Here is a 24,001-nt window from a genome sequence, read left to right as displayed (position 1 = left end):
GTTTGTTCAGGCTGTCGTATAGAGAGTATGTACATGAATATATTACTACATGTCAGATAATACTGAGATTCACCGTGAATCAATGTATAGTGAAGGATTGGAAGCCTACCCTCTTAAACGGTTTACTGACACGTCCACGCGTAAGTCAGCGAATGAGGTGTGATTGATACTGTATCAGCTCCGTGTAATCTTCCCCATGGAGCGTTAGTTGTGATCCAGGAGAATAACAGATTCCGACCAACATCAAGTGAAAGCTGAAGATGATGGCAAATACCCTGCACACACACACACACGCACACACACACACACACACACACACACACACACACACACACACACACACACACACACACACGTACGCACGCACCCACGCGTACATATGAATACAACAGAGAATTCGTCAGGTATATATGCATTAAATAAACAAAATCCTGATACTTTCTGTCTGTGTCTGGCAGTCTGTCTAGCTATCGCTCTCTATTCACACCTCGAAAAATTTGGGGAATCCCATACGCTTCATTATCTTTGTATTTTATTATTAGTCCACACTGGATGCTAATTATGATAATTGTCTGAGGTACTTCATTTAGTAACAGGAAGCAGAGGAATCAGCCGCGACGCCAAACAACTATTCCCATAAAACTGTAATCAATCATGTCATTACAGACAAACAATTCCTGTACTGGGAATGTCCCTCTGAAACAGAAACTCGTGTTCTTCATCATAATACGATGTGCAAATTAAGTTAGATATCTGGCATCGTCTTGATAAACGTATACATCTTTGTGTCGTATGTTCGTGTGAGTAAAATGTGCGTAATATATATATGTCAGGCATACATAAAACTATATAATCAGTTTAGCTCTATCATCTGGTGGATCTGTCTCTCGTCGATGTACCTATAGCTAGTAATGTTATGTCAACGGATTAATTCAAATAACAATTTATTTCACATTTAAATGAACCAAATGAACAAAGAGGAAATGAAACTGGACATACATTTAAACCACAGATTTCAAGCAATAAAGAATGAATTTTAGCAAATGAATACCAACAAACCTTTTCTGCAGATACAAGTTTTATGTTTAATATATTTGACACAAAGTATGTACACATATACAGTATGATTTCCGAATAGTAATATGCTCTATATACAGATAAAATAGTGCAATAAACCAGTGGATATACAAGCATCACAAATAGCTCAAGCATATATATATATAATTATATATATTGGAGCGAGAGAAAACGATTTTCCATTTACACCGAGTCCTTGGATAGGACAGTCAATAGTTAATACTATTAACATAATCAGTACCTTTGTCAAATTGACTAATGCAGCAATCGATCATAACAACAATATACTTCTTCCTCAGTCCACCCTCTCGATCTGCAGATCAGATCGATGTTTTTGTACGATCTTATATGTAGTAGCAGTAACGAAATGAAGTTTCATTTTCTGCATATTAACCTATGACCAAGTCTTGTCGATAAGTGTACGAATGATAAATATATTTCTCTTTTCTTTGGAACAGTTAATCTTATTACAATGCGTAGATCTAATAACAAATATATTACCCACATTTGATAATTACAAACAATTCTTATTCGTTGTCTTGCTTGAAAGATCGTTCAGTGTGAGCGTATGGAATTGATAAGTGCTATCCTGAAGACATTACACCCATGGGAATGGCCATTCAAATTGATAGGGTAGGGCCTGAGGGGGAGGGTGGAGAGGGGGTTGTTTTTGGACATGAGATACTTTGTTACTGCACGGGTTCCAGTACTTAATATATCAATACATTTGAAACAATCTATATTTCCTGGTACATAATCTGAAATAGTCAGAAGCATAAATATTATTTTAAGCAAAAAATATTTATATAATATACAAAATGGTCAAGCATGAAACTATACAAGCATGAAACTATACATGCATAACATAAAAAGTAAGAAACAATATACATTCATCACAGATTTTTAAAAGGTTTGAGATTCCTTGAAGTATTACACTATCTGCGACATTCGTACCTATATGCTGGTGTAACATAAAGCATGAAATCGTTCGTGAAAACGTGAGGGTGTAGGAAGTAAGATCTAAGCATACCACGGTCTACCGTGAACTAGCAGCACCAGCTTGAAGACTGACAGCGGGGAAAGCTGACAATTGGCAGTTTTAGTACAAATGCTTTAGGTAGTGAGGATACCAATATATAATTACTACTGGTAAAAAAATAATGCGTCAGCATTTGTTGTGGTTATACATACGTTAGTATATGTTCTTTATCGTACTTACAAAACTGCTCTCATATTAACAAGACTTTGGCTTGCCTTTCAACAATATCATGATATACACGACAAAGAACCTGTCTAGGGTTACCTGATCCATTTATAGTACTGCACACTATAAGTTTAGTGACATGAACTAATCGGGTGATATTTAACTTTGTTTAGTCATGCAGTATTTCTATGCAGGCTTATTCTACGACCGATTTAAGTGCTAGCAAAGTATAAAGCAAGGGACGTTTTCATATCTCTTGATACTTCATGGCGCTACTAACTATGTCGTTGACATGAAACCAACATTGAAACATTACTGTTTGAACGTTTGATGACCATGATATCGATAACATTGTATTTGTTCTTAACAGAGAACAATATAATCTATAATACAATAACATTCAAGCTTATACATAGCTGCATGAGGGCAGATAACGGGAACTAACAAGAACTAAATACAGCTCTTCAGCATGTTCATTATTATATGCACCAAGCTTAAATCGAAATGCAATTACGACACTATCATCCTGAGGCCGGTCGTTGAAATTATCTGCATCGACATTGCAAATATAAAACGTCAGTGCAGAAGAATGCCCAGCTTTGACTATGCTCAGAAATAGAACCTATTGAGTGGAAAGGGCAGAAAGCTGTGAAAAGAAACAACGTTTAATCTGAAACTTTGAAACTTTAATACGTGTCCCTTTTCAGATTCCTGAAGATGTCGCTCGCCTGAAACGTGATAAAATGATTTAAAGAGGCTAAATGGTATCACAGTGATCATTTTCGTTCATAATGTAAATGAAAACCGCTAAATAAATACTTTATTGTTGTCGATAAACATTTTTTAAATATTTTGTTTCAATTCCTGAATTTCTGTATTTCATGGGACATGTGGAATATATTCAATATGTTTAAACTTGGTGCATATATGATTATTATCTATATGCAGCTTGGACTGCTCCCTCCTCTGAACTGTTATAATATGTGTAATTCATGCATTCAAATACAAAGCACACGAAAAGTAAATAGAATAGTTCCGTCAATTTAAGGAGCCACATGACAACAAAATGTCCTTTCATACACAAGTTGTGACATTCTGAAGATAACCCGTCTGTCTGGAAGGAAATGATTAGATCCTTGATTTAAAATAGCCTGCTGTTCACCGCAGCGTACAGGAACATTCGTGACAACTGTATATCGTTCAGTAATATGGAAACAAAAGCTCTTGTCATAATCATACAAAACATCTGCCGAACGCAGAAAACTTTGTGCCATCCGACAATATCACGGCAATGCTCGTGTGATTGCTATACAATTGTGATGATACTTGTCATGGGAAAGGTGAGTGTGCCCTTTCTCGTCAGTGGTACCTGCAGCAAACACATGCAGTCAAGTGTTCATCTGAACAACGATGGGAACATAGGGAAAGTGAAAAAACGGATTGCATCGATCATCTCTTCGGGAACTCCTGCATTAATTTGGAATGCCCATCACTTGCTTACATGGAACCTTTCAAAAGGTTTTCTGAGGCCATAAATAATGTAACCCTCATTTAACGTTTCAGCAAGAGTCGCATGACGCCTCCGTGACACAAACAAACAGGTACCCGACACGACGGAAGATACACGAGAAATGATTATCGTTGTCTCCATTGAGAACAATTAAGCTCTGCAGAAAATATAGCTGTTGACATTGAAATTGAATTGTCACACAAAGATAATAACCGCACCACCTTGACATTGTGGTGTGATGGCATTGTTATATACGGACGCATGCTCTCGATCTGAATAAAATGAAACACATTACAGACGATAAACCGGTTAAACAATCGGAGACAGAATTCGTCAAAGGCACACCACTAAGAAGTATCTTCATAATTGAACAAAATCTTGAACGTAGTGACAATTTCAGATCCTATAGAACAACACCCTTATAGAAGTTCCTTGACATAATTCCTCCAAAATAAGGGGGGAAAAAGATAATATTTGCTATTGAAAGTGACATGTTATGCCCGATCGTGATGTTAATGAATCATTTGTAACAGGTCTATTGAAAGCGTCACACTATAACAGTTGAATTGATAATGAGATTTATATTACACAGGCTGTGTAGCCGGTGCAATAACAAGGATAGCTAAGGTTGAAATTACAGTCCCACCAAGGAATATACAGAACAGAATTCTGTCCACAGTCTGGGCCAAGCGACGCCAGTCCTGCATCACCTCATAATCTTTTTCTTCTTTCTCATGTTTGTCCAGAATACGAGTTAAAGAAAACAAAATGTCCTCGTAAGACTTGGTAAACTTTCCTCTGGAGTTGGACTGCTTGGAATGTCCATGACTATGTTCACCCGATACACCTGACAATGTAGGGTAAGCCCTGTCCCTTCTATCCTGGGAGGTATTCTGACTATGCGTGTCATTTGGCAGCGGCTCGCCCACACCATTGTCTAAACTGAGTTCATCTTTCAGCTCTTGGGCAATGTTTTCCAAGGTTAGTTTCAGAGACAAGTTTCTCATGAAATTGCCCTCATTGGACGAGCAATGGTTAAGAAAGCACCTGTCGTTGTTGGAAAGGAATATACTAGGATGACGATAGCTCCCAAGAAAGATCTTACGCAGCCAGCCTGGAATTGCCCTTTTGTCTGGGCCTCGGTGATGGAGGTTCAACACAAATACCGTCATGATGACGGAAACAGATGTTAGCGACATCACTATCGTCAGGTAGATGCCTGCAAGATAACAGTAAAAGAATCCTTAAATTGCAGTCAGAAGAGTCAGCACTGGGGGCGCTAAGCTATTCAGTGTGTGGGTTGAAGCCATATCATATCGTGTAGCAGCAGGGCATTCCAAGTCATTTAACCAAATCAGGCTCCGAGTAGTCGACTTGTAATTATGCTACATTTACCTGAAGCAAGGATTTAGCAGTTTTCCGAGAATGTTGTAAACTGGAAATTGGAAAGTAGTCTTTTTGTTGTCATCCCTTAGATCTTTGTATATGGTAGCTGTTGGGCATTGTTGTTCCTTGTGCATGGGAAGATTTGAACAAAAAATTGATATGGGTCCATAATATTGGAATTTGACATAAAATATATCGATTTTTCACACACTGCATTCAGTGCTAATTAGAAAAAGAGGCGTTTGAAAGCTGGATTACGCTGCAAACTCAGAAATGTTACCTTGGGACATTATTTCCAATTTATTACCAACATTTGCTAGCTAATCAGATATTGTAATCTTTTTGCTTGAGAAGACATATAAACGAATTATGAAATATTGCAAAGAAAGTAAAGATCACTACAGATTGGCTACATCGTTAAAGGAGTTTAGTTTTTCATCAGGTACAAATTTACGATTATATCATTTTGACTTGCTGATGACGGCAAAAGGAAGATATACTTTCAAAGGTTGTAAACCTAAGAGTACCGATATGTAGGCAACATGTAATACATAACAACAATATATATATATTCACATATATCATCGCAGGATGATCATGTCATCATTCGTCTGAGTTACAGCCCTGAGGCTTCCTTCGATCCTGTGACACTGAGTTTGGGTCCCAAATTATTATTAATGGAATTTCCTTCATAGTAAGGTGACACACCCAGATACAGATACAACGTAAAATGTAACCCATTTACTTTTGGAATTAAGATAGAAATGATATTTGTTGTTATATTAAATGAATCTAGAACCACTTAATTATTAACTTAACTTGTTAATCATGTACATAGAGAAAATAATGTGTCCAATACTTACTTATCAGAGGAACAAATTCGGAGGTTTCAGGAAGATTTTCTGCAACTGCTAACATGAAGACTGAGAACGCCAACAGCACAGTAATTCCTAGTGCTATTTTCTCACCCGAGTCAGGTGGAAGACAAAACACGAGCAGTGTCAGCGCCGACATCATCACACACGGGAACACCACGTTGTACATGTAGTACAACGTGCGACGTCGAATTGTGACGTAGAATGTCACGTCAGGGAAAGGCTCGTCGCAGCAAGCATACCGCACAACGTTGCGGACAATTCTTATGCGTATAAGTTCCCACTCTCCGTTGACGACGTAGTTGCTTAAGTCGACCTCTGTTGTCCGGTTTGTGATGTCTACTTGATAGCCATCATATGTCCAAGAGCCAAACTTTAAACGACATCGCTGTATGTCGAAAGGAAAATAGGTGACATCGACCTTGCAGGAACTCTGGAGTTTGGTTGGGACAGGCCAAAACACGTTACCATCCGAAGATACCATAGCGTTGGCTGGCATAAGTCCGTCAGTATATTCTGCAGCACTGTAAAAGAAGTGCACTGTTTTATGAAAGCAAAAGACTGTCTTTTTAAGACACCCACTGACGGACTGAGTGTTATCAATGGTTTCCAAAGCCAATGTCGAAAATACTTTTAATGTGTGAGTAAAGTCATTACACTTTGTAAATTATCAAGTACTGTTCTGTGAACTATTGCTTCATCTCTATTATCAGATCTATTTCTAATATTTCTGAATAGTTTGCATAAAAAAACACATTACATCTGATCGAGATTTACAGATCTACTTGTGCCAGTTTATTACATAAAGGATAAAATGAATTCAATGCTCTTGCAGCTGTCAATATCCCTTCTTGCTTGGAATATGTGCATTCCTACTTGAATAAAGGCATTGGTATTTTTCTATATTCCCTTTCATACATGCATATATATGTACGTGTGAAATATGTTGAAGAAAGAAATGCCACACGAATACAGAAAATAGGAGTAATGACACTTTAATTGAGATCCCTGGATAAACCCATAGATTCCGGCTAGAGTAGCACAAGTGTGATTGCTATAATATTCTTGTTACTATGGTAACATGTCCTTCCGTATGATTTAATTTTTTCGCAGAAAATCTATTTATGAACTCTGCAAATTTGGGAATTTAGAGATTATTCCTTCTGTCATCTGGTTACATTCACTAAGGAAACGTTATCAAGTGTCCTAGTTTGTTGGCCGCACAATTTTCGTTATGAATATGATTTCAGAGGTTTTGAAGTAGATTTACACAACGAGGTTTGGAATTTAGAGATTTTTCATTTGGTTACATTCTGGAAACGTTTTCTCGTGTCCCTGTTTGTTGGTCTAAGTATATACGTTATTGATAAAGGTTTCAGAGGTTTTGAAGTACATTTATGCAACTAGCGTAGGCAATAGTATTGCTCTCTGTGAGAGGGTGAAATTAAGGAAATTTCATATCAAGCAGTTAAATACTGTCCTTCCTCAAAGTCACACGATGTTCTGTGTGGCAAACATCAAATACAGTTTAAAAAAAGAAGTAAAGTTAAATGCCATTTAGTTTTCAACAAGAGAAACATCCACGCCTCGGAATAAAAGCGGCAAGTCCTTTCCATAATCATAAGAAATCGATAGTATGAGTCGATTATATGGATCTGGCTATGTAAAAAGCATGTGTTCTGAATCAACACCAGTGGTCATGAAATCAGATTTTGCACACAATGTACGAGGACTGGTTGATTTGCATATTTAAAGTACACACAAAACAGTTTGCAGGTATGAAATAGAATACAACACTTTCACTGTTTACAGCTGCATGTGAACTAAATACACAGTGGGGCAGTAACTTTCAAAATTACAACTGAAATGGTCTGAACGTTAGGGCTATGGTGTTCCACTTTTTTCACTGTAAAGAGGTAAGTATCGAAGTTCAAAAGGGAAGGGAGAGACTCGAAGATGAATCAGTAACAATTTGCGCTTCATCCATGCTTTAAATTGATAGTCGAAGACTCACCACGCGTCACGTGCGAATATAGTGGAATTCTCAGGAATGAACTAGAACATGGCACAGGGTTCCACGATCTAGGTTCATTAACCCCCGTTGAAAATTACGTAGTTAGAATCGGACTCAGGTGCTTTCAGTGAACAATTTAAGCATTTTCCCTCAACTGGCAAGGTCATGACTTCGGTTTTCAGCGACTTCAGTACTGATGGAATATCTCCTTAATGGTCAGACCATTAATGGCCAATTTATGCTCTTCTCTGTGGGCAAACCCCTGAGGATACGAAGGCTAAAGCTCACTGAAGATGCGTTGTCCCTACACGACAATACACTTGCCCACGCTTCTGTTGCCGCCATAGCAGTCATACATGACGGTGACACTGAACGTTTTAAAAATCCCTCGTACTCTCCAGATCTGGCGCCGTCAGCAATCCAGCAAGCATATATGTGAATGGTGATGACACGAGTAACATTTCACACCATCAGCAGAATGCATCTAAACCACTATAATCCTTGTATTTCAGCATCGTTGTTAAATATGTGTGAATCTCTAAGAGCTCAATGAGAATTAAGTTTTAATATATTAGCAATCAAATCCCATCAACGTTGTCCATCAAAGTTTGGCTCAGATAATTTCAGTCACCCGTCGTTTAGTGAGATATAGTACAAGTCAAACACAAACATAGATCAAAATAGATCATTGATGGGCTACAGATTCCTACTTCTTACCATAATAGTCTATCTAGAAAATTCAAATGTCCTTTCTGTCAGTAAACATCGGATGACAGTTGCTGTAACTTTTGACAAATAGTCACGAGATTTTTAATGATTAGTTCATTGGAATCTGATTCGCAGGATAATTTAAAATCCTTATTCCCTGGCTTTCATGTGACATAATATATGTCACATATATATTTGTCAATTGCACTAGTATCTCTATTCAAACAATAAATGTGTCCATGCTCACATGCATGTATAATGGTTATGTTATAATACTACAAAGTTTTCATACAGGACAGTCAAAAGGAGCTTTCTGACACAGACTCGGTATATTCAAGTTCCCTTGCGTTCTACCTATGGCACTATACCTCACTCATTGATCCACTCTGACAAATCAGATGGCCCATATTTGAACAACGTACGACTGTTGTTATTGTGCCCGATAAAGTCACCTTACTGTTTTACAAATGGAGACATAAACTATGTAAATGTATGTTTGTTTACATATAACATCTCGTAGACATATGTACATTAAGATATCTACAGTACGTGTTTATTTAAAGTATGTAATATGTTAATATTTGTTAATACATGTTGGGACAATATGTGCGAGCATGGACCTGCTGAAGTATTCCAGTTGACCGGTAAATGGCTGGAAATCACAACACAACATTTCTAACGGCTGCTAGAACTTAGTGTGTGACTACGGACACGCGTGGGGCAGTTAACATGATATAATGATTATTGTTTACATTTACTTAAGTATGATATAAATTTAAGTTTATAACAATACATTTTCTTACAGTTAGTATACTTTCAACGGTACCTTCAAATAACGTTTCTGTTAGCTTGGGTAAAGCAGCGAAAGCAGTATTTCGGCATACAATTATACTAACACACACACACACACACACACACACACACACACACACACACACACACACACACACACACACACACACACACACACACACACTCACACTCACTCACTCACACAGAAAGAACGTGAACATACTTGTTGTAAAGTACGATATCTGGCAGCCATAGTTTGTGGCACGGTATCCTCAGCATAGTGATGTTGTTGAACATCGGTGGATTCCAGGTGAGGAATTCGTCCACCCATTCCTGAAAAGAGAGTACGCACTGTTGTACATGGAGAAGCAGATGGCTCCTATGCTATATTCGTTCAATAACTGTTACCCATCGATAAATACTTGGGTGTTATAGTTTTGGAGGTACCTGATCGGTACATGCTATGTAACACATTCATTTCAAAAATCGATTTGCCACTTTCCAGGATTATTTTACGGCTTCCTGGACAAAAAAAGTAAGTTTTGTCTTTTTTAATGATTTCCTTATCATGTGTGTTTCAATTACAACTGGGTCATTCATTTCACAGAAAGTTGTTTTTGGGATTTACGTGTTTGCCAAAGCTATAATGTTTCGTATAATGTTTTTTTTATTAATTGTATTTACCTGATCTAACCACACGTTTGTAACGAGAACCTGATTCTTCTCATCCTGAAACAGAACAAGGGCAAACGGTGAGTGATCAGATTCATACAGGAATGCGCCACATCCAAGAAAACCAGGGTGTACATACAAGTGCCCATGACATTTTCCACGGCATAGTATTCAGACAGTAATCAAAACCAGAAATACCTATGTTCGAAAACATGATCATAACTGAAGCAGAGGTTTGTAGTCTACACCATAAAACTGCAGTAATTATCTAGAAGGACGAAGGACAGAGGTAGCTTTCTTTGACATCTTATTAATCTTGGAAAGCTTTAGAAAGGGAAATTGACGAGGAAGGCTCTCTCCTCTTCATCTCTTCTAACTTTGTCTTCATATTTCCCCCAATAAAAGGAAGCATATACTTAAGTTACTGTATTACAGTTTATACGCAGATTGGCCATGCAAAAAGTTCTCTCTAATTTATGTGGACTAATTCTTGTAATGACATAAATAATCGACTCAGTTGGTTTTCATATGTCAGTACGTTTAGCTGACCACAGGCAGCCACTGATAAGTAGCGAACTGTATTGTAGCAGAACTTCAGACATATTGGATTCTCACGACTACAGTTTGGTTCGAAATAGTTACGTTTATCGTTTTACACAACAGATCTATCGTTGAGCCATAATGACGTATGTTCTTCGGATGGTTCAGTCTGGGGGAAAACCCTAACGGCAGTATTGAGTAATCTTAATTCTAGACAGTGTCGGGGGCCCATGCACAGTGTCTCCATTTGGGAGGTCGAAGAACAGAAATAGACATAATCCTCTGCTTAAGTTATTTTAAAGTCCTCTGAGTGCACAATTACACATGGGATTTAGAAGACTCCTATCGTATTTTGAGCAGCTTTATTTACGTTTCCAACACGTGACGTTGCTGTTGCAACGTCGTCGTTGATAGCAACAGAATCCTAATGCTAATGTTGGCAATGTTCAACATGTATGCAGAGCCTGAGAAGTTCATTCACAAACGAGGACAACCACAAGATTGCCTGATGGAAACCTAATACCGCTAATTGGAAAACTATGTAAAACAAGAGTGGGCCAGGTTGGACGTGGCTATCCCTCAGCTTTTACTCTAGCCTTGTCTGATCAATTTTGGATCTGCAGAATTGTATTTAAGAGTGAAAAGAGGATGATGTCGTATCCCCCCTAAGGGGGTGTTTGTCGAAGTAATGAGAGCAACTGTATTCGCCACCACGCTGACTTCCTTGTTTACATTAGAACATGGTTTGGATCAGAAATTCTGGACACGGGATATAGTTTGCAATCAGATTTTGCTTCCGTCCTTTTCCCCTTGGAGAGATGGTGTCATTAGCCTGAAGCTATTCACAATAACATAAGGAGGGAAGGTATCACATGCATGGACATTGTTTATACTGTTAGTGACTGTTCAATCACCATCATCTGAAATTGGGCAAGCATTTTTTGTTTATAGATACAGGCCCGTTTTCAGATTTCCTTTCATGTTAAAATCATTTGCTAAAATCGTTCTTATGATATGGTCCCCTGTCTGCATGTCAAATGAGGCTGGCATGCTGTGAGTTTGACGTGATGTTTCCTTCCGCCCAATCAATGGCTATGATACTCCATTACTTCCGCGAGTGAAAGTAAGATGTCAATGGGCGATCTTCTCGTATTCTGGGTCATTAGTTGCTTATTCAGTCTCACAAGAAGTATAGGTAATTAATTGATAGGTGGAAGCAGCGCCGTTGTTGATAAAAGTAAGGCTCCTGTTGATATGCAGGGATGGAATTGGATATTTTTTTCATCAGATACCTTCAAAGAGTATCACGGCGACTTCAACAGCTCCACCTGTGCAGACCTGAACAACAACTCACAAGGGAAATGTGCTCGAGTTCAAAGTGATTGTAAAGGTCTGATCTTAGACAAGTGATCTTCATCACAGCTGAGTGTTCCTTTGTATCAGGTTATATCACCGTCTTGTCCAGACTGGATGAAATATCAAACAGGGTTCAACTGACAAACATGAACTTGTGTATGTATGCGTACGTGCGTACGTGTGTGTGTGTGTGTGTGTGTGTGTGCGTGTGTGTTGAGTTGTGTTGGGCAATGTATTGCTAAATATCCCCTTTCTAAATACTCATTGAGTAACAAACAGGTTGCCATGACGCCTCCCGCGAATGTTTAAAATAATGACTAGACTATGTTGTAAGATTGTATAAATGAGACTAACGAATTCCGTTGTGAATCTTGTTTCGAGTGTACGCTTTCTATCCGACCGTCCGTTGACAAACACATCAATCATGGATAATGTTTTTGGAATGGAATAATTTCGTGAAACAGCGTGGAAAGAACACGCAAACAAAAGGTATAAAAACAACTTAATTTCTTGTCAGTAAAATATTTATGAATGAAGTTTGAACTTTCTATTTGATGTTTTATTAGAAGAGAGTTGATTGGTTACGGGTTGTTATCCGTGGGTTGACACTCTACCGTGGGAGTACACTATCATTTCGGAGGGTGATGTTCGGGATGTTGAAAAGACACCAATGTTATTATTCGTACATACGTAGCTAAACAATAACAAAGGAGAAAATGTACTGATCGTAATGTTTTATCTATGCTGATGGCCTCGTCTTCTCATATATCAAAAGCAAGGGTACCGTAAATGACTTAGCACGGGTGCAACGCCAATCACTCTTGCACGAAAGTAGTTTTTACTGAAAATGTCGAGCAATGTAATAAAAAGGTGTTTATGAAAATATTCACGGTTGTTACGTTTTATGTCTCGCGCTGTTTTCATGGAGGCCTTTAAATAGTTCAAGAAAAGGAGAATCGATAGCGTAATGCTTCGCGCGTTGATTAGCCCAGATTGGAGGCACAAAGGATGCTGAAAGCCGGTAAACATGGTTACTGGATTGTCTAGATTTCATAAGAAGTCTATATTTCGCAATTACATTTTTGGGGATTTAAAGTCTGGAGATTGGTGGGAGATGAGTGTAGTTGTACATTGATAACACGTGTAAGTAGTGAGTTCGCAATGCATCACGTTCAGAAACGTGAAATGACAAGATAAACGATTCATCACGAACTCATATGCTTCATTACTACACCCGATACATTGGTGTTGTCTGTTGATCACATGTCACAAACACACGTAAAGGCAAGTCAAGGGTCCGTCTGAATAATACTCGGGAACATATGTGCCATGTTTTAATACTAGGCAAATGTATCAAACATCATTTTTGTCCCAGACTCGTATAATTAGGTACTGTCCTCGGGGTGGTTTTGAAAAGCTTTGTAAGGCATTGATTGTTAAAACCTTGATAAGCGACTATTCGGCAAGGGTGGAATGACGCTCTTTGATGTCGTCGGAGAACGAGTAAAGAAGATATCGATTGTACCTCTAAATTGTGAAATGTAGACATCAAAGGTTAGAGCTGGTGGAATATTGCTCGACATAAAAGGGAATATTGACAATCAGAAAGCTGCAGTAGTGGCTCTTGTGTATATTTTTGTCGTTTAATATTTTCACGCATAGATGTAAATGTGAAGGAGATGATGCGGTTTCACTGGTCTCATTTAATTACGAGCTCAGGTGGGTAAATCACTGTTAGTAATTGGATATTTGACAACTATGGAAGGATATAGGATCATTAGTATACCTTCATATAAAATGTCGTGCTAATGTGCCATATTTTGATTTTGCCAATCCGAGCAAAAGTACTCGAATGCATACAGATACAGGTCTCATGTTGGTATTTAGTAAAGTAAGGCACTTCTGGTCAAGGAAGTGCTGCGTAATTCGTTTCGAAAAGAAGTTAACAAATACAGCGCTTGCTGCGGTGGTAGTCAGGTATGGACAAGCTGATTAAAACACAATTGCAGAAAACTATTTTTCTATCTCCGTAGTTCACAGTACATGCATAATGCTTGTAACAAAAAATCAATATTCTGAGGAATATGGCAAATCAGTCTGTTTCAACCAGAATCATGTAATCCCAGTTTGCCCAGTTTCGTTTCATTGAGAATGCAGATTCCGCGAATCGATTATGTATGAACTATCTAGGTTCGTTATAAACTGTGGAGTAGAAGAAAGTATACACCATGATTGATAGTGGCTGAACTGAAACAGACAAGAAATCGTTACTCGATAGTCATTTTGTGGATATATCATTATATTTTGCAGATTTTATTTGTAGATATTTGTATTGAGTGGAACTAATGTAATAAAGTTAGAGTACAGTTATTAATTGGTAAATATTTGACGGTTTCACGTTGGATTCTTTTTGTGTTTTAATGGTTAACTTGGAGTGAGTGAGTTGGGTTTTAGCAATATTGCAACAATATCACAGCGGGAGACACTCAAAATGGTCCTCGAACATTGTACCCATGTGGGGAATCGAACCCAAGGCCAAGAGCATACGGTTTAACCACTATTCTACCTCACCGCCCGGTTAACTTGGAAATCCGCACGTTACAATATATGTAAACCAAACATTCTTTTTGTGTTTTAATGGAAATTGAATTGAATGCAGACATTGCATCACCATCATTTTCCAACTTATCACTGGATGATATCATCTCCATTGACAACAACCCGAAACCTGTCGTGTGAGATGTAGGGAAGAGAATACAGAACGAATCTCACAATGTTTAATTCACAAGTCCATCCAATATGATTGAACCCACATTTAGAGTTGTTCATAACTCATAATTCGAAATACATTTATAAATGCGATTAAGGCTGTACAATACTGACACACAAATCGATATTTCAGTTCGTGTGTACTTAAAGATAATCTTTTTTGTTTTAATTTGGATGCATAAAATCTGCGTACATGTAGACTATCCCGTTGGCAATATATGAAAATAACAACGTTATGAGAGTATGTGATGTGGATGTTAAGTGATTTCCATATTAGTATGTGGTAAGAAAACATCATCTGCCGAGCTTGTTCAGGGCCGACTGCGCACAATGCAGCTCAACACTTTGTTGACAGTAACAATATTATTGTGTACAATGTCACTTGTGTCGTCATCATCAAGATACACAATACCAAATGCCATATATTTCATGTGTACATAGCACGCCAGACAAATCTATTACCAATAACCTTCAGCACATTCAAACACACTCACCATATCAAATATTTGTGTTAGCGTTAATCCCATTCTGATAATGACTGGGGTTGTTGCATTCCGGACTGGCCTCACTGACTTCTCATAGCCCCTCATGATGTGGTTCATCAGCCTCTGTTCATCAGGGATGTTGGCCATTTCCTCTGCTGTCCTTTGCACTTCCACCAGCTTGATCTCTACGACGTTGCCTTTTACCCCGCATCCTGAAACTAGTATGGCAGATGCAGATATTGGTTCAAGATAAAGTACAAGATAAAGATTTCAATTGTTACACTATGTCGTCATGATATACTACCCATCACTAGTGTAAATGTGGCCACTTTCTTCAGTCAACTGTTCTAAACTTGATTTTGCAAAATATTCCATTGTTTACACATGAACTAATGTATTGTAAAACACATTCGTAACGTTGAAAAGATTATTGTCATGAGTTCGGTAAATGTTGAAAATCAGTGAAAACTGGCGAATTCTTAACAAAACTTTACACCAAAACGCAACTGTTCACATGGACGATATTTGGACATGCTTTTAGGAATTTAATGCATGGTCCTCGTACAATTCATCTGCAGAAAGTTTGCAGTTGGTTCCCCCAAGTTAGTGGAGACATTCATCTTCGATGTAACCATATGTATAGTATGACCAGAAATTATTGCGAATTTTAGGAATATGTTTCATTAGATTTCTAGTATAAAAAACCTTGACCAGCTCTCAAGTGCTTGGTTTCATTCAATAGAGACAACTCCGTTAATCCTTTTTCATTAGTTTGTGAAGAGTTATCCCCCTTGGTTTACTTGCTAGCAGACGACATTTTCAGTGATCCTCAGTGCTTTACTTCCATCTGCTCACGTGTTCTATGGAAATGTTTGGATTTTCCATCAGGACAACGACCCAAAACATCGTTCAAAGCATTCACAGGCTTGGTTTCGGACCCAAATTATGACATTATTAGATTGGCCAAGCTATAGCCCTGACCTAAATCCAATAGAAAACGTTTGGGGACATATGAAGGAAAGTGTCAATAAGAAAAATCTGACAAATATTGCTGAAATGAAAGAAGAGGTGGTCCGACATTGGGACAGCATGGACAACGACTTTCTAACTTCTTTGATCAGTAGTATTCCCCGCCGCATTGAAGCCTGCATTGCTGCCCATGTTGACTTGACAAAATACTAACTGTTCACCTGTCTTTGAATCTGGGGTTATGTTCTGCTAATATTCACATTTAAAACGTGAGTAATGAGTGAAAAAAAATTTAAAATATACAATCTTAAATTCTCAATAATTTCTGGTTGTACATAACATATAATGAGTGCTTTAGGTGAGTCTAAACTGTTGATGGGTAGTATATTTCTTTCCAATTTGGAACGATGTCACTGTTGTAGATGTTGGTAATATATTTTTGTACATGACTTTACATAAAATGTATATTAAGTTTACACGCGGGCTCATCTGAAACAAATACAAGGGTTATATATCATCATCAACAATATGTCAACATTCACCATCATGGCCGTCAACATAATCAGGCATATATACGGTAATATATCTCCGTCGAAGATGTTGGTATGTTTTCCCCGTCGGTAGTGATACAACGTGCAGAAATTCAATTCTTCCTCGTTTCGTGCTAACTGTTTGTGTGAGGCTAAAACTCAGCGAGAGATATAGAACAAGCGCGTATGTCAACAAAGATGATTCACTAAGAGCTTCAAACTTTCTTAAGTGCTGAACAAATCAATACACTCATGAGTATACATACCTTGTGTTTTTCTGTTCACTAAAAATTATCAGAAAGGTAAAATTAGATGGATTGGATGGGTTGTTCCAGATTCTTATAATTATTTTAATGAGCCGTTGTGATGAGATTTCCTGTGTCTGGCCTCGAAATCGCCAAGTTGTTATTAATTGTATTGACCTTCTGGTAAATAAGCTTGCAAACACACATATTGCTCTCAGTAGTTTAATTGCTTAACATGTCGTTGCAGAATGCCTCTGTGTGTTCACATTTTTCGTGATTGTGGATACACGAGTGACCATACCATAGAAGCGTGCCCATTTATGCTTATTTAGCTAGCCGTCCGTTGGGTCGCTAATTTATATATATATATATATATATATCCGTGTTACCTAATGACTGGAACACTGCTCAAAGTAGTTTTATCCACAATGACTAACTCACTTTACACTATTGCAAAGAATGACATACGAACAATTCCTTGATCCAAATAGATAAGATGATACTCATTGGTAACTAATAGATATTCCATACGGTATAAGGCTAAAACGAAATTTAGTCCAGAAATAAATATTCTTCTCTGTGTATGTCTATGGACGTAGCCTAAAAACTCCAGTAACGAACCTGGTTGTCAAATGTCAATAACTCAGTCATCTAGTTAACTCCAACACTTCAGAGACGATAGGAAAAACACATCTCGGAAAGTTACAATAGGCATTCTCAGCAGACCAGGCACAGTGAGATCCTTCTTGAGATAACGAGGAACGCTCAGAGCGTCAGGAACCTTGAAGAAGCCCTTTCGCATTCTCGCGTGGAGCTCCTTCACATGCCCATGAAACTTGCGTGGTAAACATAGATCTGGCAGGGACTTTTTATTAAGCCTATCGTGTCGTGAAAAGCACGTCTACCCTGCCCATACATCAAGTTTGTTATTCCATTTTTTGGCTTCATTTATCAGCAGTTGTGAGTGCTGCCTGGTCAACAGGTCATGTCCAGAGACGACTTGATGATCGCCGCACTCTCACACTATATCACGCTCGGTACATAGGAGAATAATGTTACCGGATTCCTTTTAGGATTGACTTGATTGTAAGATGCAGGACGTGGTTTTTATGAATAGAAGACTACCGTTCTTTGGTCCCTGTTTTCTCAGGAACATACTGGGAATTCGTCAAGGACAGTTTGGTCAATCTGCATAATGCGTGTGTCATTGTCCTTAACTCTTATAACACCATCTGATTTATCATATTCTCACAACACATTTCCACCTAGGCACTTTTTGTTTCTCTGTATACCTTTCTATTGTTTTTATTTGTTCCTGAATGTCTTTTTATTTGTGATATTTGCACAGCTAAACCATTTATAAAGTTAGAAACTTTAAACTCTTCGGAAATGTCAACATCGTCCTCACTCTAACACAGTAGGAGTCTTGTTATAAGGCAGTTGTAATCTGGTTTTAATAGTCACATCAGGCTTAAATGCTAAGGTGGCAATTTGCAACGTCTCTAAACCAAATTGATGACTACCAGGTTATCATTGTTTTCTCTTGGTCTTTTAATATATGTATCCCAAAGGAGAATTAGTTCAGTTAACTTGCGACATTTATCTGCAAAAATCCATCACAAATTGATAGCTACATGAGGAAGTTACGAAATCATCTGACTATGGAGTTCGGAATAGCACAGATTGGTTGTAATGGTTCACGCAGTGAATGAGTCGATCGAATATCCCTTTAACATGCAGTTGACACTTCCAAAAAAGTAAGCCCTATAGTTAAAAAGTTTCAGGAGAAAAATCTATAAGAAGGGTGTAATCTATTCGTCACGATAGTGAAAAAGTAAACACGTTGACGAAGTTATCAGCAGTTGCTAATGTTTACTCTAAACGATCCCTTCTATTGACCCAAGATGATAATGTCACTAGATGGCGGCGCCTTTAACAGAACCAACTGAATACAATATGAGCAGATACTTCCATAATTGAACAGGAAGAGAAAGTATCAAGTCATCCTTTATGTGAATCATTTGTTGTTTTTGATACTATTTCACACAGGATACCTTTTACACTAACACTAGTAGTTCCATTTACGTAACCGGATATATGCCGTTCAATAGTTCATAGGGAACACTCCCCGAGCTTGGTTGTCGTGCTGTGTTTGTCCTGGATGCTTTGCGTTTTGGTGTTTACCTGTACAACCGGTCTCTTCAAATATTATCGAACGGTTTTTCCTTAAATGGTAAGAAATCGTCTAATATGAAGTTTATACAATGTTGTCATTACAACGTTTAAAAAAAGTTATAATTAAAACTATGTCACTTTAAAAATATTGTTCAAGGATCGGAATACGTGAGCATTCGTTTACACCTTGGTCCCTAACATTGACGTATTTAAAGTGGCATTGACTGTTCTTGTTTGATGTTCATACTCGTCAAATATTCTGAAATATTGATAAATGTCATATTTGGCAAACGTGTTCTGGCACCAGTTGTGATGTGTTATCATTTGAAGTCGTTCATCAGCATGACATGCACCAAACGCTAACTGCCATTGGTAATGAGTGTCGGACGGAGATGTTTATCCTCCTTGTCATTGTTCCTGAGGTTTTTGCAATTTGTCCTTATATTAACTATTGATCCATATATAGCACTGCGGATTCCTATACTTGACATAATTAATTGAATGCTTCACACGCATTTAACTATTCGTACTCCCTCACTTCTGCATAGGAACATCGCGTAACCCTTTTGTGGGATCAATCGACACTTCCCAGTCACTGCACCACATGCATGCATTGATAAAACCGATATCTGTTTTAATACGTCTGTGAGATCATTTTACATTTTATGTCAAACTCCAACCCCCTGCTTGGCACTGATGGGAAGAACTACACGGATTGCTCTACTAAATATTTCAGTTCGAATTATAGTAAAACTTTCATGAAAATCGCATCAGACAAAACTGATTTACCTGGCTTCAGAAGGCGGTTAATATAATCTTTTGAAACATTGATATTTCAAACTGTGTCCCTGAACAAAATATTGATCCCATTTCAGTCCTTACAACGTGATGTTTGCCTTCAATTGACAAGATTTCAATAATATGCAGCTTTCTGAGACCTCGTTATACAGGAATTCCTTAATGCTGCTTTGAGCTATAGGAAGACAAAGGTTTTCCAAATTAGATGAATATGATGGTGCTTATAAATTACATTGACATGTTCAAGAATCTTGAACGTTTTTACATTTTGATTGGATATTTGTGCCAGCAAAGGCAAGCATCATTTTTATTATACTTTTCAGAACAACACATTATTGATCATAATGTTACTAGTATGCTTTGTAATACCATAAGTGATAATTTAACAAAATGTATAAGGTGGCTATCTGAAAATCTTCCTGTATCTCTTAAATTGTCTCTGTATAATTAAAGAGGCCCGACGAGACAATTGATAACGGCACACCATTAACCATGGCAACGCGTGTTTTCGGAAATACAATGATACAAATGTGTTTTAGTATGGCGTTTACATGTAGCTTCAAAGGGACATTGTTGTTTTTTATAACATGTTATTGGCCCTGCAGATAGTGACAAGTACAACGTCTCCATACGTGGGTTACAATCTTGCTTTACATCTGATAGTAATATGAACGCATATACATTAATGATAGTGAAATTTCCGAGAAATATCCTTAATCACCAAGACAGGCAGATAAGTGCCCACGTTTACGACTAAGATCAAAAAGGTAATCATTTAACCCGTGGTATATGGATTATCTTTTACATGATTGTAGTTTTGTTATAATTTACAATTTATGCAACATTAAACATATTTGTCCGACGTAAACAGACTTAAGACACGGTTTTATGTGTACCCAGAAACATTAGATTATTCCTTTATACTTAATATAAATATCACACTTTTTACAGTCACATAAAACTGCACTAAGAGTGATAACTGCGTCCTTAAGATAAGAATATACTCGTGACTAATTCACAAATATCGTTTTACGTCACGAGCAAGCACTTCAGCAAGAATAGCGGAAACAATCGCAGACATATACATCAACATTACGACAATTGGATTTCACCTCTAATGATGCAGTGACAGGGATATTGCACAGATTGTATTCTCAGTCCAGTTGCACAACGTAAATCCACATCACGGAAACTTTGGATTAATATTGCGTGGAAACTAGAATAGAATGCATCCATTTTATAAGGCACAGTCTTCCTTGATTTAAGCGTTTTGGGGTTCCATTGTGAGATCCTTTTAAATGACGTTTGCGGATAAAGCGTTGGCTTCACGAGATTGTGCAATTACGTGATTACTCCGGAAAATACATTTCTAATCACACACCGTGAAATGTGTTAATTTACGGGAGATTTCGATCAGGCTGCAGTTATGATTTTCCGGACCAGTGAACATTAAAATTGAGCAACTTGCAGTTTTTCATTCACCCAAATCAGCGAGACCTATAGGTGAGTTCTTTTTTCAAGGGCAAACGACACCGAGGACCACCATGAGTTGGCTGATCAGAATTGGCGTGACTTTTATGGAGATTGTCGACCGCAATCATGAAATTGTGTTGTGTCTTTACAGTTTCCTACAAGAATTGATTTCTAGATTATATGTAGATAGGTCAGACAGGCATGGCGATAGTTGGGGTCACTGTTGGCTTTTATTGGAAAAAAAGCGCAGGATGCTCTTCCCTTTATCGTTTCTTTGTTTTATAATCTTGTAGCGTCTGTTTCCAACACATAATGTCATCTTAGTTTCACACTCTAGTGACATAGCAAGCATTTATAGCCGCTAGGTTAATAGCCAACCCATCAAATCAGTGCCTTCGCTAAACTCAATATTCGCATCCCTCAAGCGGACAATTTTAGTATTACCATCCATATGCTGTCTTCACCTTTTCACCTTGAAGAAGGTCTCTGGTGAATTACAAATTCATTATAAAGAGCATACTAAGTCGTCCTTTCGTTGAGTAACATATATGAGAAATTGTTGCGCAGAGGAATAAAACACCTTCAGAAAGGAAAGATATCGTGCAAATTATATGATGACGCGTTATCGATTAGGAAACGTTGAATACCGATTGGGCATTAAACTAATATCAACACATATATTTCACTGCATGTGTTATCTGCGCACATCATACATATAACGTTGAAATACGAACACGTCATACGTCTCACTCAAAATTCTCTTGTGTGAGGGCCAACGAGGTATCGTTTCAGGTCATTTATTGTTCACTACTTTCATCAAGGACGTAAAGAATGCGTAAGTTGTCAATGATAAACCGTCCCCTAAACGCTCCACATATTCCTCAGTCGGATACCTCTTGTTAGTTATGTCCGATGTAGAAAGTAGATTGATGAGGTTAATACGAGTCAATTGCTAGAAACCTGCCTCTTATTCCAAAGATGAACATTGAGTTCCAGAATCGATGACTATCTTCTGGTGCGGATGATGGGCTCATGATGGTCAATGGTTGCCTCCGGCATACATCATTCATTTCATAAGTTGAGTTGGGGATGTAATTGGCATAGCCCCTTACTTATTAGTAATTGGTGTCCCTTCAAGTTCAGATTTGTTTGTCAAACTTCTCTGGCTCAAGACGATTGCTCAAGGGCAGAACAGAGTCTATCCACACCAATGCATATAAATACTGCTGCCATTTGAGGGATTTTGAGAATTTGCCATAATTCTAACTGATACAAAACGGATACACAAATATAGCTATTGAAAAGTCTTTTTGCATGGGAGGCATGATTGTAGAGATACACGTAAATGTAAGATTTACTTACACGTACTGAACTACTGGTTGGTCCTTTTGTTTGTGAGGTATGTCTGTAGAGATACACGTAAATGTAAGATTTACTTACACGTACTGAACTACTGGTTGGTCCTTTTGTTTGTGAGGTATGTCTGTTGAGATACACGTAAATGTAAGATATACTTACACGTACTGAACTACTGGTTGGTCCTTTTGTTTGTGAGGTATGTCTGTTGAGATACACTTAAATGTAAGATATAGTTACACGTACTGAACTACTTGTTGGTCCTTTTGTTTGTGAGGTATGTCTGTTGAGATACACGTAAATGTAAGATTTACTTACTACTGATTGCTTCTTTAGTGTGGAGAGGTACATTTGTAGAAATACACGTATGTGTATGGGTTACAAGTACTGACAAATGGCGAGTGATACAGCCTCACGCATACGGGTGAATGACACAGACTGAACTACTGATTGCTTCTTTAATGTGGGAGGTATGTCTGTAGAGATACACGTGCACGTATGAATTACACAGACTGAACTACTGATTGGTTCATTAATGTGGGAGGTATGTCTGTAGAGATACACGTAGGTGTATGTATGACACGTACTGACAAAAGTCTATAGTAACAAATGGCGAGTGATACAGCCTCACGCATACGGGTGAATGACACAGACTGAACTACTGATTGCTTCTTTAAAGTGGGAGGTATGTCTGTAGAGATACACGTGCACGTATGAATTACACAGACTGAACTACTGATTGCCTCTTTAATGTGGGAGGTATGTCTGTAGAGATAGACGTGCATGTATGAATTACACAGATGTATGAATTATGTGGGACATGACTGAGACTACTGATGCATGGTTCACTTATTGCTTCTTTTTATGTGGGAGGTATGTCTGTAGAGATAGATGTATGAATTACACAGATGAACTACTGATTGCTTCAGACTGAACTACTGAACTACTGACTGCTTCTTTAATGTGGGAGGTATGTCTGTAGAGATACACGTAGATGTATGAATTACACAGACTGAACTACTGATTGCTTCTTTAGTGTGGGAGGTATGTCTGTAGAGATACACGTA

General features: G+C 37.9%; 1 protein-coding gene across 1 annotated transcript in view; it reads right to left on the bottom strand.

Annotated features, from left to right (window-relative positions):
• Window positions 1-1,772: 1,772 nt before the first annotated feature.
• The window catches only part of LOC124290963 (neuronal acetylcholine receptor subunit alpha-10-like), a 41,409-nt gene continuing 19,180 nt past the window's right edge, over window positions 1,773-24,001 (bottom strand). The window contains exons 3-7 of the mRNA XM_046727806.1: window positions 15,398-15,606; window positions 10,251-10,295; window positions 9,790-9,899; window positions 6,041-6,576; window positions 1,773-5,010 (exon numbers count right to left, since the gene is read on the bottom strand). Coding sequence (XP_046583762.1) covers window positions 4,376-5,010; window positions 6,041-6,576; window positions 9,790-9,899; window positions 10,251-10,295; window positions 15,398-15,606 — 1,535 coding nt within the window. The 3' untranslated portion in view covers window positions 1,773-4,375. The remainder of the gene's footprint in view (window positions 5,011-6,040; window positions 6,577-9,789; window positions 9,900-10,250; window positions 10,296-15,397; window positions 15,607-24,001) is intronic.

The sequence above is a fragment of the Haliotis rubra genome, unplaced genomic scaffold (assembly GCF_003918875.1).
Source record: "Haliotis rubra isolate DU_JTF1 unplaced genomic scaffold, ASM391887v1 Scf48, whole genome shotgun sequence".
Lineage (NCBI taxonomy): Eukaryota > Metazoa > Mollusca > Gastropoda > Lepetellida > Haliotidae > Haliotis > Haliotis rubra.
The sequence above is the reverse complement of the archived record's forward strand: the minus strand, read 5'-3'. Positions and strand labels throughout refer to the sequence as shown.